Consider the following 14,596-nt stretch of genomic DNA (forward strand, 5'->3'; position numbering starts at 1 on the left):
AACTTTGTCCAGTGGGATAATTTTAATTATGAGTCTTGATGATTATTTTAGTCAAAACTTGCTCGGAGCACTTCCTGGCTGAGCTCGAAGAGTGTTGGCAGGATAACATCCTCTTACATGGCATTTGTGAGGTTGTCTACAAGCATGCTAGTAACAATTTTAATGCATACATCAAGTATTGTTCAAATCAGATCTGCTTAGACAGGACATTACGTGGACTGAAGTAAGTATAACAATGTAATGTCATATTTTCTATTTTCTTCTCATATGACTACAAAAATTTCTTTCTGAATTATTAAATTAAGTGAGGTATCAGAAGGAAATAGGAAGAATTGGTTCCTCTATTTTATCTGTAGTTTTATTGTCCTGGTATTATTTTTTTGCTTATAATAATAAAATTTCAAAATAAAAATGGTAATTTCTATGAAACAATCCTACTACTTTTGTTATTTGGATTTGAATGAATGCATATTACTGCAGTTGAAATACAAGACTCTACACAATGGTAAATGTTTACTTATTTAAAAAGTAGTGAAGATGGGTTTAGAACTTTTACCTTATCAATACTACTAGTATGCCAACCATTAGACCATCAAAGCAGTCCAGGATTAGTTGTAACTCTGCTAATGATGCATCCAGTTATTTCCTGTGGTTATAGTAAAGATAATACAGCCAACTGTTGAATATAACCAAGCAGATCACTTGAACGAAGTATGTTAGCATTTGTTTAGTACCATCATTTGCATAATAAACAGAGGTATAACAAAAGTAACCATGAGAGTCTTTTGTAATATTGTAATTTTTATTCCAGGGAACATAACACAAAGTTTTCAGAAGCTCTATCCCAGTTAGAAAATAGTCCTGTGTGTCAGTCACTGTCTCTACACTCTTTCTTGATGCTACCAATGCAGCGCATAACACGGCTACCATTGCTTATTGATGCTGTTCTAACACGCCTGGATCCACAAGATGATGAATACAACACATGCCGTCTGGCACTTGCAACTTTAAACAAAGTAAGTTTACTTGAAGTAATTTCACCATATGTGTGAGGTTTTTGTGCAACAACTTGCAACTTTAGTGAGTTATGCATATTCAGTCATGTGATTACATTATTCACCATTTATGTCAAGCAGTAATTGAGATTGAGGTCATTTTGTGCTTTCACCTTTGCAACAGTAGATTGTCTACAATAAATGACAAAACTAGTGAGATGTGCAGAATAACAAAGAACTCATGTAGAAAATAGATGTAGGCTGCACATGCACTTTTGTTTGTTTAATAATGTTGTTTGTTTGAAGACCCTTTTTTCTGTCTCTGTTACAGATTGTACAGAACTGCAATGAAGATGCACGCAAAATGGAACGCTTGGAAGAGATTCTGATCCTTAGTCGACAGCTATATTTTCCAAATGAAATAAAAGCAGTACCCATAATTTCAAGTGTTCGGTGGCTTGTCAAGAAGGGTGAACTCACACAGGTGGTCTGGCGAGGAGATGAGGGCAAACTTACCTTTGGTAAAAAGTTCTCTAGAGTCCAAGTACACATATTCCTCTTCACAGACCTGCTTGTCATTACGAAAAAGAAAAGGTAATTTTGAAGTCATGAGGGCAAATGATTAAGAAAGATATATTGGAATTTATCAATTTAAGACAGAACTTCGTACTGTCCACTGAATTCAGTGTGATATGGTATTTACTAGAAGACTTATTCCAGTAACCTTAGGTGTTGTGAAAATATGCGATTAATTTATGCTCTGCTCTAGAATTTTTTTCTTGTATTATAACTTGTGAATGAATATAAACTCCAAAAAGCAGTAATATGTAATAACTTTCTGTAGTAAGTTATACTGTACTGAAATGCTGACAGAATGGAGTCCATATGTATATCATTTGTGTCTTGTACTTTCTGATGTTGAAATTGCATAGAAAAAGGTTATCCTACAAACTGACTTCCACTCAGTGTACTATTGTAATGTCTCACCATTCTTCTGGTACAGGCACAAGTCACAAGGTAGACTGACATTATAGACTAAGAATTAAGTGCATGGCAAATAAGCAGTAATTTTGGAATCAGACCTATATATATGCTTGGAGCATGCCAGACTGATTGAGTGAGAAGCTAATACAATAAAGCAATGCTGCTATAAAAATCTTCTTGGGCTCTCATTGATGTCAGTTGGTTAAAGATCATTGATATTTCAGGGACAATCTTTGTCCCCACTGTCAGGGCTTCCATCAGATGATGAAATTAAAAATGATTTCATTAATATTTAATATATATGTTTTTTCTTTTGGTAGTTTCTGAATATTTCTGTTTGTTACAAATTAGAATATGATATATCCTACATTTCAGAAAAACTGCCCCTGATGCCACGGGTGATGAGTGCTATGCTGTAGTGGACTACTGCCCAAGAAACCTGGTTCAGATGACAAGTGCCGAAGGAACGACAAATCTTCCTGTCAAGTTCACATCTGAGAGTGGGCGCAATTTGATGCTCCTTACAATGCTTCAGAATCATGAGAAAAAGACTGTTGAAATGGTAAGGTGATACAAATATAAGGTAAATGTTGGTGTAGGTGACACTGTGTTGTTCTCCTTTTCTCTTACTCAGTTGTGGACATCATTATTGCTCATACTGATTGACTGACATTTGTAAAAATCACCATGAAGAGCATATCATGAAATACCTCACAGGCTTATATTTTGTAATATATGTCATAAACTTTCCCAGTATGATTATGATGTAATTCTTGAAATACAGTATTGTAGAGTAACTATAATTGAGGAAAATAACAAGATGAAAGCATTAATTAATTTCTTTCTTTGGTGATAAGTGATCAATCATTCTAACTTCACATGTTAAATTTGCATATGACATTTTATAAACCCATGTACTAGTTAACCATCAGAAGCCTGCAAGATCTGATCCTTCAAAATCCTGTGCATCACCCCAGTGACTGACTACTGACTAGTATTAAGGAATACTAGTCAGTATGAAAATGTGACAAGCATGCACAGTTGCAGTATACCCAACATTACCTAATGTGTGTCAAACCTCCTTAGTACCCCAAAATATTTCTCTTCCCTAAAATATTTTTGACCAGAATTTTGTATGTATTCTGATATCCCCAAAGTGTTTGATACAAATCGGTGTTTTGTGTCATGTGGTACTGTGCAGTAAAATAAGCATCTAGTGATGAAAATGTGCAAAGAACTGTATTGGATACCTCATGCTCCCTGAAGTAGAGCACACTTTTCCTCTGTTGTTTACAATGTCTTGTGGACACACTTCTTTTTTGCCAACACATTTTCTGTGTTTCAGTAATATGTTGTTATAATATTAATTTTTCCTGTGTTTTCCAGATATTATCATGTTCTGTGGAGTCAGATCGCCAACGATGGTTAGAAGCAGTGAGTCCTCCTGTTTCTGATAACCCTAATGAGACTGTGTATGAAGAATGGGACTGTCCTCAAGTTACTGCCATTCACCCATATGTAGCTTGTCAGCCAGATGAGCTGTCCTTAGAGGTGGCAGATGTGGTTAATGTGCTTAGGAAAATAACTGATGGTAAGGTTTAAAACCCATTCATCTGCAAATGCTTGGATATACACATAATTACATGTTATGTATGGAATGTGACATAAAAATGTTCATAAATTTTGGTCACTACAAATTTATAGCAGTTTTTTGTGTGCATACTTCTTAGTTTCTGTTCTGCATTAAACATTGAATATTATGTAATAATACAATGTTGGAAATGACAGGAATGTAGAATAAAATGAAACTTATGTAATGCAGGAGAAGGTATTGATTGACTTTTGAAAATAGATGAGCATTAGTGTATTGTGGCAATTTGTATAGGCTGGTATCAAGGAGAACGTATCCGTGATGGAGAGAGAGGCTGGTTTCCTGGTAATCATACTGTAGAAGTTTTATCAGCTCATGTGAGGGCACGCAACCTCAGGCAGCGCTACAGATTGCTGGCACTGTCTGGAAACTTTCTTGAAGCTCAGCGGAAGGAGAAACAGACCAAGTGACTGAGTGAAGCACCAAGGTAAGGTTGTGTAGTACAAGGAAGAGATGCTGCTATCTGGTCTGTTGTAACAGTGTAATTCAAATGTTGCTCTGACCGTTAATGCAGTCATATCTGAGAATGATGCTTTGTTGGGACTGGCTAAAAAATAAAGCCACTTGATAGTGCAGCTGGGAAGCTGAAGACATTTGTAAATCTGCTGGACATAGGGTAAAGACATCTCCATGACAATGGTCAGCATCATTGTCATACATTAGAGCATAATGCGTGTGATCTGTAATGGCAAATTAAGGATATTTTGACTCAGTCACATAAGAAGTGGAGGAAGTAGATAAACAGAATTTTCTTGTGATTGGATTTGATGAGTATGGTACATTTAAAAAGTACATTGCCAGACTTCAGGGACTATCATCAACAGTTATGTGGCAAGACCTATGATATTGTTCAAGAGTAGAATATACAGAACTTGCATCAGAAGAGTGAATGCATCCAGCATTCCTATCAGCCGAAGCCACATGTGCTGGCCACCCTTAGCAGTAGGCTAATTTCTTACTAAAGCCTTGATAAGTTTGTAAAGTTTGCAAAATGATGTGTGACAAGCAAAGGATAAAATTAATGAAAGTTGGACTAAAACGTGTAGGTACTGCAGGACAAAGCATGTATATAAATTCCAGTTTTGTTCATGGAAAAGATCTATAATATTGAGAGAAAGTGACAGTCACCATCTTGCCAAAATAGGAGATACAAAAAGTATACTATGAGCAGTTTATGAATGTGATGATATTCAGTGTTTGTAGTGTAATGTTGATATTTAAAGTGAAGAAGCTCATGGGATTGACACTATGGATGATGTGAGATGATAAATAACTGCCTCAGATGAGGCTGTTAACCATGAACTGCCACCTTCTAGCTCTCACACAAACAGTATGAAATAAATTTGGGCAATAAAGTGAAGAAAATCTGTTTTTTATTTCTGGAAACCATACAGTGTCTGTTAAATATACCATAATTCATATTATAGTAAAATATTTGGTTACATTATCCTACATGTATGTTTAAAAGAAATTTGCAAATGTTTAAGTCATTTGAATTTGTTATAAAATGTTCTGTAGTTATGATTTTCTTTCTGCAGCATGTTTCTACAAGCCATGTCATTTTGAGATAATTAAAGTATGTCAGAACTGCAGGATTAATTGGTGAAGTAAACAGTACTTAAGACCTAGGATGATCAGATGTGTTCATCATTTTTTTGTAAAAGGATTAACATTTTTTGAAAAATAAAAAGGTTTGTCACTTACTTGTTGCACACCAAAATAAAAATTGCTTAGAGTTAGGTAAATTATCATGGAAAAGGAAGATGGCAAATCATGAAATGTATTTAATTGTATTGTTTGTAAAATGCAAATATGATTGAAAAATGGAGTTTTGTAAAGATTGTTAAGCATTAACTAAATAAGAGAGCCTGAATTTATTATATGCTCCTATTGTGTGTAAGTTTGGAGCACCATAGCTTTTTACTCTGTTATATTAGAATTACATTCCATTTAGATGTATATATAAATACTCTTATAAATATTTTTGTATAAATATGTTCATCATTTTTGAAAAGTATGTTTTGAATTATTGTTGATTCACAGACTTATAAATTTATATTGTATATTTTATAAATAAATAAGTAAAATATTGTCCACTTTACACTTTGTGTTCTCAAAATATATTCAGTCCATTTGCTTTCTGGTTTATGAAGTCAAGTCACATACTTAAAAGAAAGGTGGCAGTAAGATTACCTATTCATTTACTGGACGTAATCAATTGTAAGTTCATAATTAGTAGAAAAAGGTAACTTTCATTTTATAATAGATTGTGGATTCTGAATTAAGTTCTTTCACTTTCTTAAATGATTCCATGGAGAACAGTCCTTCAAAAACTGATAATCATCCAATTAATAAAGAATCTCTGGTTTTTATGGAAACAAAAGTTTTGCCATCTTGTCCACAGGAGTCCATTGGTGGAACCATTCTTCAACCAGGTGAATCCAGTCCACACTCTCAAATTCTCTTAGGATCCATTTTAACGACCTCTCATCTACATCTAAGGCTCCCAAGTGGCATTTTTCATTCAGGTTTTCTGACTAAAACTTTGTATTCACACAAAATGTTATAAAAATATGTTTATTTAAAAGTATATACATTTTGTCAAAACAAGTTAAACACAAATTACCAATAACAGTCACATAATTTAGTACTTGCGTGTTAGCAAATATAAAATAGTGTAAGAAAATACATGTGCATGTCATAACAGTGCCAGACCATAATTATTTCACCATTTTAAATAGATTTAAAAATTGCTTTAAATAATAAAAAAGGCAGGAATGATTTCTACTTGTAGCTATAAAAAACATACCTTTACCAAGGTGACCTAGTAAGCAAGCACTTCCTCTCTTCAGTTGTTCCACATTTTCTTGGCTAGATACACTTAAATTCTGTATTGTACATGCTTGTCAAAACTATCTCATCATAAATCATACTGACATTACTCATAATACTGCAGTTTGTAAACAACTTAATTTTAAAGAAAAATCAGATCCCTGTATTCCTAAGCTCCATTCATCGTCCTTAATGTTGATATGAAACATCACAAATTCATGCCCTTGGTCTGGCATTCTTTATCTCGAAAAGCTTGCGAACAAAATAAACTTGCAGCACAGTGGTAAAAGTTATGACAAGAATCTGAGCAATAGACCAGTTTTGTACATAGCGGTTGTTGACTTCTAACAGATTATAGTCCCAAGTTTCCCTTCCTCTGGTGTGATGCTGATACTGCAACATTTCGTTGATGTTACGCTCCACTCCTTTAATGGACTCCTGATGAAACAAAAGGAATGCCAGTTTGTTTCTTAGTAGTTAGTCTGATAGGAAACATAATGAAACTATTTTTTTTTTTGTTATAAACACACTTTCTGATAGTCTATGGCTACCTGTGATGCAACAACATAACTAAAAAGAAAGTTTCTCATTAACAAATTTATGTATATTTTCTATCTGTAAAGTGCAATGAAATGAGGTATTGTTACTCCTTTGCCCTCTACCATACATTCATAAATAATGAATGATTTATAAAGTTTTTTGCATATGGAGACTTAAATTTGCACACATTTCTAATTGTTCTTCAGATTTGGATTTAAATTTCCATCATTAATCCCTCACTACTACCTTATAACTGTCTTCTTCCTTTCCAGTAAAAGCATTGTTGCCTGTTATGGGCATTACATAACAGAATCCTCATAACCTTATAACTGTTAAATTCCTGGCAGAATTAAGAACAGCAACTTGAAATTACAGATTTTGGAAGTTCTGTCTGCTGTAGACCCTCAAGGAATTTAAAACTGTTCATACAATTACACATGATTCTACTTATGTATTTTGTACTTTATACTTACAGTAAAATTTCCCACACTAAGGTTTAATTCTTCAACTTCCTTGGTAAATTTATCCCACTGGTCATACCTGTAGAAAAGAGAAAATAGTAACAGTTAAGTAGATACATACACACCCAACATTGAATAAATAATAGTGACATATTAATTATAACAAAATATTTTGAAAAATCTGTCTGGATTCCTGCCTTATCTATATATTCTGTGCTGCAACTGAGAAGCATGTTTATCTTTCATTTATAAGGTTCTGCAGTTTCTCAGTTCTGTACCTATTTAGAAAGTCAATGTTATTTAAATTTATGTACCTAATGACAGTAAGGTACAGATTTACTAGTTTTGCTGCAAATCTGGAAAACTGATTATCAATGCAGACACTGTAGTAGCCTCCAGTTGAAGCTTGATCCTGATAATCTGCATTTGGTCGCCACTGATATGGATGCACAATCTGACCATTGGGATGTCTCACAGCAAACCCAGCCATGCCATCACCGCCTCTCAATACCTGAAAATGTACGGAAATTTTCTCAGACTCTACTGGTTTGTACTGCAATCAAATGAAAGTCTTTTGCACCGATGTTCAATCTGTTCAGAGACGGTCATACACCAAATGGCAGGTTCTTCAGGAGCAGTAAGTGAATTGTCCGAATATTAATAAACTGAAACATCACTGTTAGGTATACATTATTTTGTCTGACATGTTGGCTATGCTACATTGTCTTAACATCATTCATTTATTAAAAAACAACCCATTTTTGAGAAAATTACCATGTACACCATACCATTTGATTTACATCCCTATGAAATAACTGAAAAACGCATGAATTACGGATAAAAGGACACTACTTGTTCCACAACAAATATAAGTGTAAACTTTTAAATAATTAGAAGTCTCTACTATACATCTGTACACAGTTAACTGGAATGCCAACATACATGTAGAAATTTAATGTATCACATTCATTACCTGTGTATTAGTCACGATAATCTTGAAGAAATGGAAAACAAAACACTACTTGGGCCATTGACATGTGCTGCATACAAATGTAAACATATGTTATATATTTTGACATTGAGTAGTTGAATTGGAAAAAAACAACTACAAACACATGAACGCCTTGGGTGCATCGAAATATTAAAACTTGGGCTTTCTGAAATCACTGAACTTTTTTATTCATCAACTATAAAATAAAATCTACTTACTTGAAAGCTGACGTAGAAAGTTGCGCCGGGATTTACATATTGGAAGTAACAATCTTCCTTTCCGGGATCAATATGGACCTTGTAGTCCATTGCAACAGCAGGTAGAGATTCATACCATGGGACAGTTGTTTCGCTATCACATATCTGTATAAAATACGGTAGTAATGTTAATATAAAATACAACGTGGCAAACAATATAGCCATGTTTAGTGCTCCCTCTCCAATGTAAATGGTTGAAATCAGCTGTGATGTTTGGCGCGAGATTTGAAACTCTCTTATTACAAGGGAAATCTTGACACAGATTTAAATAATAGCTTTTAAAGTTGAAGTTACTTATGTGGGTGATTATTTTAATATTTATATTAAGTTGGTACTTGAATAGGATATTTATGTTTGGTGGTAATATGGAGATTTCTTGAACAGCTGAAATCTAGGGAGACTTATGTAGAAATTCCATATATTTATTCTTCTAATTGAGTCCCATGTTGCCAATGTATGTAGTTGTTGCAGGAAGTAATCCTCAGATGCAAAAAGCTGTAGAATTGATGTTACACAGAATGTATTTAGTACGATGTGAATACATATTTTTACTTTGATGAGTGACACAAGTTGATTAGCGTTCTTCCGCTCTTTGACTAATGTTCCGTGCTTTCAAGATGGCCGATGCCGAAAACCTGTGATACCTGACACGAAGTAATTAGCCGTGCTGTATAAAAGCAGTACTTGGCGCGTTTCTAAGAATTTAAAATTAAATCTTCTGAAATGCAGTTTTACCTTAGTTAGTTTATGAAAATTGCTAATAACGTGTCTCTAGATATAAGTGTGTAGTGCCTACAGACCTCCGTTCCACATTAATGAAGACAGGTGCCCAGGTAAATAGAAATTATTATTAAATTTCGTGCCATATCAAACGTGTTGGGACTTTTGCCAGAAATCTTCAGTTGGAAAATACGCAATGTTAGGTTGTAGCGTTTACCATGTTTTTCATACAAATGTGCAGAATACTGAACAAATTAAGTTGACCTAATCTAGGAGCAGCCTTACTCAATTTGTTGGAGAGTTAACTAATATAGGTAATGTGTTAATTTGGCAGGCATTCCATAGTTTTAGCCATGTGTATATATTATGAGAGGTCGTGATATGAACACACCTGTTGTATTACCACTATCTGTAGATAACATTGTGGGCATTGATAATTTAGAATATGGCTTCTGGTTTAAGTGGGCTATAGTGCTGTGTAGTCTGGTAGGAGATTACCACCGTTTCAGGGCCTCTGAAATGGTGGTCAACTCCTACCAGACTACAATCCAGAAGATGGCTGTTTCCAAACCCACCACCATGAGAACCTCAGACCCTACATTGCTATTATAATTCTCTGATGATGTTTATTTTCACTGCAACATATGTTAATTTAAGCACAAAATGAATAACTTTACAAAATTATCCCTAAAGAAATATAATCAAGTCCAAACATACAAGCTTTTGGCAACCATAAATGAACTAAAAAAAGTATTTTAAAAAAGACTACACAAGTAATGATGGTTGTTAACAAATCTCTGTACATTTGTAACAAGAATTAATATGTTCATAAAGATAGCCAGAAGTAATTGAGATCAAAGATTGTCAGGGCAGTGAAGATGTCACTTGCGGTCTTGTAGGTGTTTACCACTGTTGCAAAAGAACAAACTGCCTTCCACTTCAACCCTGATTAGTAACCAATGAGTTATTTGTATACAGATATATGATTTTATAAACGTGTGTATATTTGGTGTTGCTGCCTTTTAATTGTAGTTTTTCATTCTAGTCTCCTGCCAGTTCTTTGAATTCCATGGATTTAACCACATCAGCTCTTCAATTTATTTTCATATGTCCATCCTTTTTTCCACTTCACTTGTTTCCACTCCAACATCCTTTTTGGCTATCAGTCATCCTGCATTTGTATGTGTGTCCATATCATGCTACTTGCCTTTCTTCAGAGTGAGGAAAAACAATCAATAGTTTTCATTTTTATTTTTAAATGTCTTGATTTTGTAAGACACTTGTAGTTCAAGACAAGGGTAGAAGGAAATAGGTTGGCCTTGCCTACACCCTTTGCAAAAGCAGAATGAAACGCAGTCCCTTTCCTGAAGAACCAGGCACTAGAAAGACTGTCTAACAGTCAAACAAGGAGGGGGTATAAAATGGATCTAGTACATGTCTTAAGACTCAAAAATGATCTACTCGAAGTTAACAAACAGAATTTATAGTGAAGTAATGAAATGTTTCCATTTCCATAGTATTTTCTTGTTATGTGCTGCTTATAGTTTAGTTTAGTTCCTGTAACTCAACTAAACTATACTACAGACTACGTTGCCTAATAACAGTTTTTTTTTTCCTCCTGCTGACTGCCGGTTACTGGGTTGTGAGTGATTATGAGTGCGGGAAAGAAATAATTTGTGTTGAAGAGAGATGCCAATTGTACAAGATGCTAACATATTGTGACAAAGAAACAAACAGAAATTTAATTTATATAAAAATTAATCATAAAATAAAGGTAAGTTGAGATCTGAGGTCCTCACGGCGACGAGTTTGAAGATGGCTGCTTTCTGGAGTGTTGCTCTGTATAGTATTGCAGATAAATTTCAAATCCTGGAGACATAAAATTTACTGACATTTCAGAGATGTTTGCTGCCCCCATCATCAGGACAGTCAGCTACAAATTTCACATCTTGTCAGAAAGTAGGCGAATGAGTGTGAAAGCGTAAACATAGATTTATGTCTATCAAAATTAAATATCCTTGTTTGCTTACACTGTTTTTGTAAATGTTCCAGGTCTGTGATGCTGACACATGACAAGGACTTGGTTTCATCACCATCTGCTGTAACAGCGAGCGACTACTGACACACAGCTGTATGAAGCAGGTAATTTAACAGTTTGAGGTTTCCATGATAGTGAAAATGTGGATTGTAGTCTAATGGGTTGTGATGCTTCATAACCTTGTAGATGGTTACCAATGTCATAACTACCATCAAAACCTCAGACTTCATATAGTTAAATAAAACATTGTAATCTGAGACTTTTGAGCTACGTAGGTAATGGACAATATTACACAAAGATAAACATTGTGGTCTATATTCCTTTCCCATCTTTGTTGCTTTATTTTATGAGAGATGTTTGTGGTTTTCTCATGTAACACAAGATATAAGAAGCAAAGTCATATGAAAATTGGAAGATTAAGCCTAAAATGAAATAATAGTACTCAGATGTTAATGTAATTGGCTAAGGAGAGTTGGCCAGTCCTGTACATTGCAGCTTGAATATAAATTTTAGAATCTGTTAGAAAATGTTTACAATTTTAAATAGGAGTGTGATACAAAGGCCAGTTAATGAAGGTCCCTTCATCGTTGGATCATAATGAGATAAACAAGTAATACTTTGTAAATAATTTATATGAAGTACAAGTCACTTGTTCAGCTCCATGCTGTTCATTGTTTCTTGCAGAACATTACCATATAGAACAGTAGTCTTACATGAGACTGTAACCTGCATTTTGCAATAAATTTGGCCTTTCCCACACTTTTCTCTGTTACCTGTGATTTTGGTGACAAGTCAAAAACTTTTGTTTTCACTTCTAGAAATGCAGGCATGGCCTATTGTGCAACAAGGAGAGACTACTGCTCATATTACAGCTCACCTGAGGACGCAAGAGGATGCTGAGCAGCTAGTCCTACATTATGTTGGATTATAGATAGAAGCATGTGCATGTTGCGCCTTTGTGTGAGAGATGCGTGTTTGGAATAAAACATTATGCAGGAAGAACTTTATTATGCTTGTAGTAAGCTATCTCAACAGCAGACATTTATGTATAGTTAATTTGTTCCTTCTGCAGAATTTTGGTATGAAATCTAGAGTCCATTAATTCTGATCATCGCCTATTTCTTGTTGCAGGCCATGGATTTTATTAAGAAAGTTGTCTGATTAGGAACTTTAATTTTTGTCTGAAATTTTTTGATTTACACTATAAATGTATCTGATAATGAACTTTGTTCAAATCTCACTAATTTTTTGGAACATTGGAAGTTGATGTTTCTGATACTATAGAAGTGCTGAGCATCTTTGCTGTATATGTGTAACTGGAATATGTTAGAGAAATGCATAGACTATTCCTAGTGACAGTGCCTTCAGAAATATGTGGACACCATATTTTTAGGGAGAATGCCTTGAACAACACATTCTTAATTGGACTGTTTAAGAAATACGGAAACTGGACTCATGCTGAGTGTCTCCGGAGGATACATAGATACTGAATTCTTAGATTCTTGAGAAGTGCAGATACAGCAGTCCCATTTAGAATATCTTGGTGTGTGTGTGTGTGTGTGTGTGTGTGTGTGTACACATGCACTACTCCATAGTCTGAGTATCTTGAAATCAGTGCTGGCACCACTTCCCAATAGCAATGTTCCAGAAATACAGACACTGTAATCATAATGAGACAGTCTGTTAGAGTATTTAGAGACTCTACTGATATATACATATACCCCACATTCGTAGTCAGATTGCTTGAAGTGATAATGTGGGTGCTGGATACATAGTGAGACTGTCCCGCATCAATACATAGTGATGGCATTCCAGGTAAGATTACGTCTATCACTTCTCAATCACGCACATTCCAAATTTTTTGCTAAATGCGTTGACACTGCATTCCTAGTGAAAGTATGAAGATAACCTACGGGTTGTTGCACTGTGTAGATTTGTAGAAGGTTATCAACGTTGCAGAGGTGTTTGCTGCTGCCATCATCAGTGTGATCTTCATACTCACCACCATCAGAATCTCAGTCCTACATTCACAGGTTATGTTTTCATTTGATTCAACAGACCACCATCATAGAATAATTTTTCAAGAGGTATATGGAAAGGAATATTTTCTGTCAGTACTAACTTCACATATACAAAGGCTATGAAGCAGAGAAACTAAAGATTTGAAATTCTTTACAAAAAATTTTTCAGTTTAGATAAATTCAAGTCCATGTAAAGTTATTTTCAACGTCAGTAGTCTCAGTTGCTGTGTAGTATAATATTGTATAAGACGAGAAATTAAATCAGAATGAAGGGTTTGGCTGCCACGGTGCAGTACCAGAAAATCAGTAGCGCAGATAACTAGTAAACTGTGCTGTAACTCATTAAAGTTACATGCACACAATACCTCCTCGCATATCCTGTTGCCTGGATACCGAGAAAGAAATTAAAAATGGAGTCTTTCTACTTATAGCCATGTAATTTTGGCTTCAGAGGTAGTATGTAGTAGTAGTAGTAGTAGGTGTGTATTGAATTGTCAGGCAAATGTGGTTCTTGCTGAAGGTAAGTCAAAGGAGGTGTGACGTGTGATGTTTGTGATTGGTGGTTCCATTGGGAATGTGCCAATATCACTAAGAGTGATGTAGATGCTGACAAGCCCTTGTATTGTATGGTGTGCCAGCAAGTTAGGAAGTGTAAGGTGCAGGAACAAACCACGACACATATTACTGCATACACTTAATTGACTCCATGGAATAAAGTCCTTGAATAGGTAACACATTTGTATGCTCAGCTAGTTGAAAAACACCTCGAAATTGATGGAGTCCTAAGGTTCATTACCCTATCTGCAATACCCAGTCTGATGGAAGCCTGCAAGCATTTCTGAAGTACCTACTCCCTTCCATGAGAACCTCAAATTCTATCATCAAAAAAATTCTTCTAGAATGCCTTTTAAACAGTGTGATTGTTTGAAATGATGTGTAATCCTGTCAACCTCTACATCCTTAATTTGATTACCTATATAATAAATAAAGTTTACTAATTATGAATCTCCTATTTATGGTAATTTTTGCACTCTTCTATTGTACTTCGATTTGTTTCAGGTACTACATGTTTTGGGTAAAAATGTATTCAGTCCGAACTAGCAAAG

The 14,596-nt window shown here is 34.8% G+C and overlaps 2 protein-coding genes and 1 long non-coding RNA gene across 9 annotated transcripts in view; 2 read left to right on the top strand and 1 right to left on the bottom strand.

Moving 5' to 3' along the window:
* LOC110828493 (uncharacterized) overlaps window positions 1–6,220 on the top strand; it is a 57,659-nt gene extending 51,439 nt beyond the window's left edge. For 6 of the 7 annotated variants that reach the window (XM_087356706.1, XM_087356710.1, XM_087356705.1 and 3 more), the window contains 6 exons: window positions 52–223; window positions 812–1,016; window positions 1,327–1,589; window positions 2,355–2,541; window positions 3,366–3,570; window positions 3,865–5,731. In XM_087356706.1, coding sequence (XP_087212832.1) covers window positions 52–223; window positions 812–1,016; window positions 1,327–1,589; window positions 2,355–2,541; window positions 3,366–3,570; window positions 3,865–4,040 — 1,208 coding nt within the window. In that variant the 3' untranslated portion in view covers window positions 4,041–5,731. Of the gene's footprint in view, window positions 1–51; window positions 224–811; window positions 1,017–1,326; window positions 1,590–2,354; window positions 2,542–3,365; window positions 3,571–3,864; window positions 5,732–6,034 lie in introns of those variants that run through there. The other variant, XM_087356709.1, reaches the window with a different exon arrangement.
* loj (p24 family member logjam) lies at window positions 6,192–9,148 on the bottom strand. Its single transcript, XM_022061368.2, has 4 exons — window positions 8,673–9,148; window positions 7,778–7,974; window positions 7,476–7,542; window positions 6,192–6,900 (listed from the first exon to the last, which is right to left on the bottom strand). The coding sequence occupies exons 1-4, from the start codon at window positions 8,874–8,876 to the stop codon at window positions 6,679–6,681; spliced, it is 690 nt and encodes a 229-aa protein (XP_021917060.1). The 5' UTR covers window positions 8,877–9,148; the 3' UTR covers window positions 6,192–6,678.
* Window positions 9,149–9,323: 175 nt separating this feature from the next.
* Window positions 9,324–14,502, top strand: LOC110828557 (uncharacterized). The gene is made up of 3 exons (XR_015537306.1): window positions 9,324–9,544; window positions 11,484–11,573; window positions 12,288–14,502. It is a non-coding gene; the product is annotated as an uncharacterized LOC110828557 (long non-coding RNA).
* Window positions 14,503–14,596: the final 94 nt, after the last annotated feature.

This window comes from Zootermopsis nevadensis, unplaced genomic scaffold, assembly GCF_977971745.1.
Source record: "Zootermopsis nevadensis isolate Lab colony 2312 unplaced genomic scaffold, Znev_1.0 Znev_ptg000027l, whole genome shotgun sequence".
Classification (NCBI taxonomy): Eukaryota; Metazoa; Arthropoda; class Insecta; order Blattodea; family Termopsidae; genus Zootermopsis; species Zootermopsis nevadensis.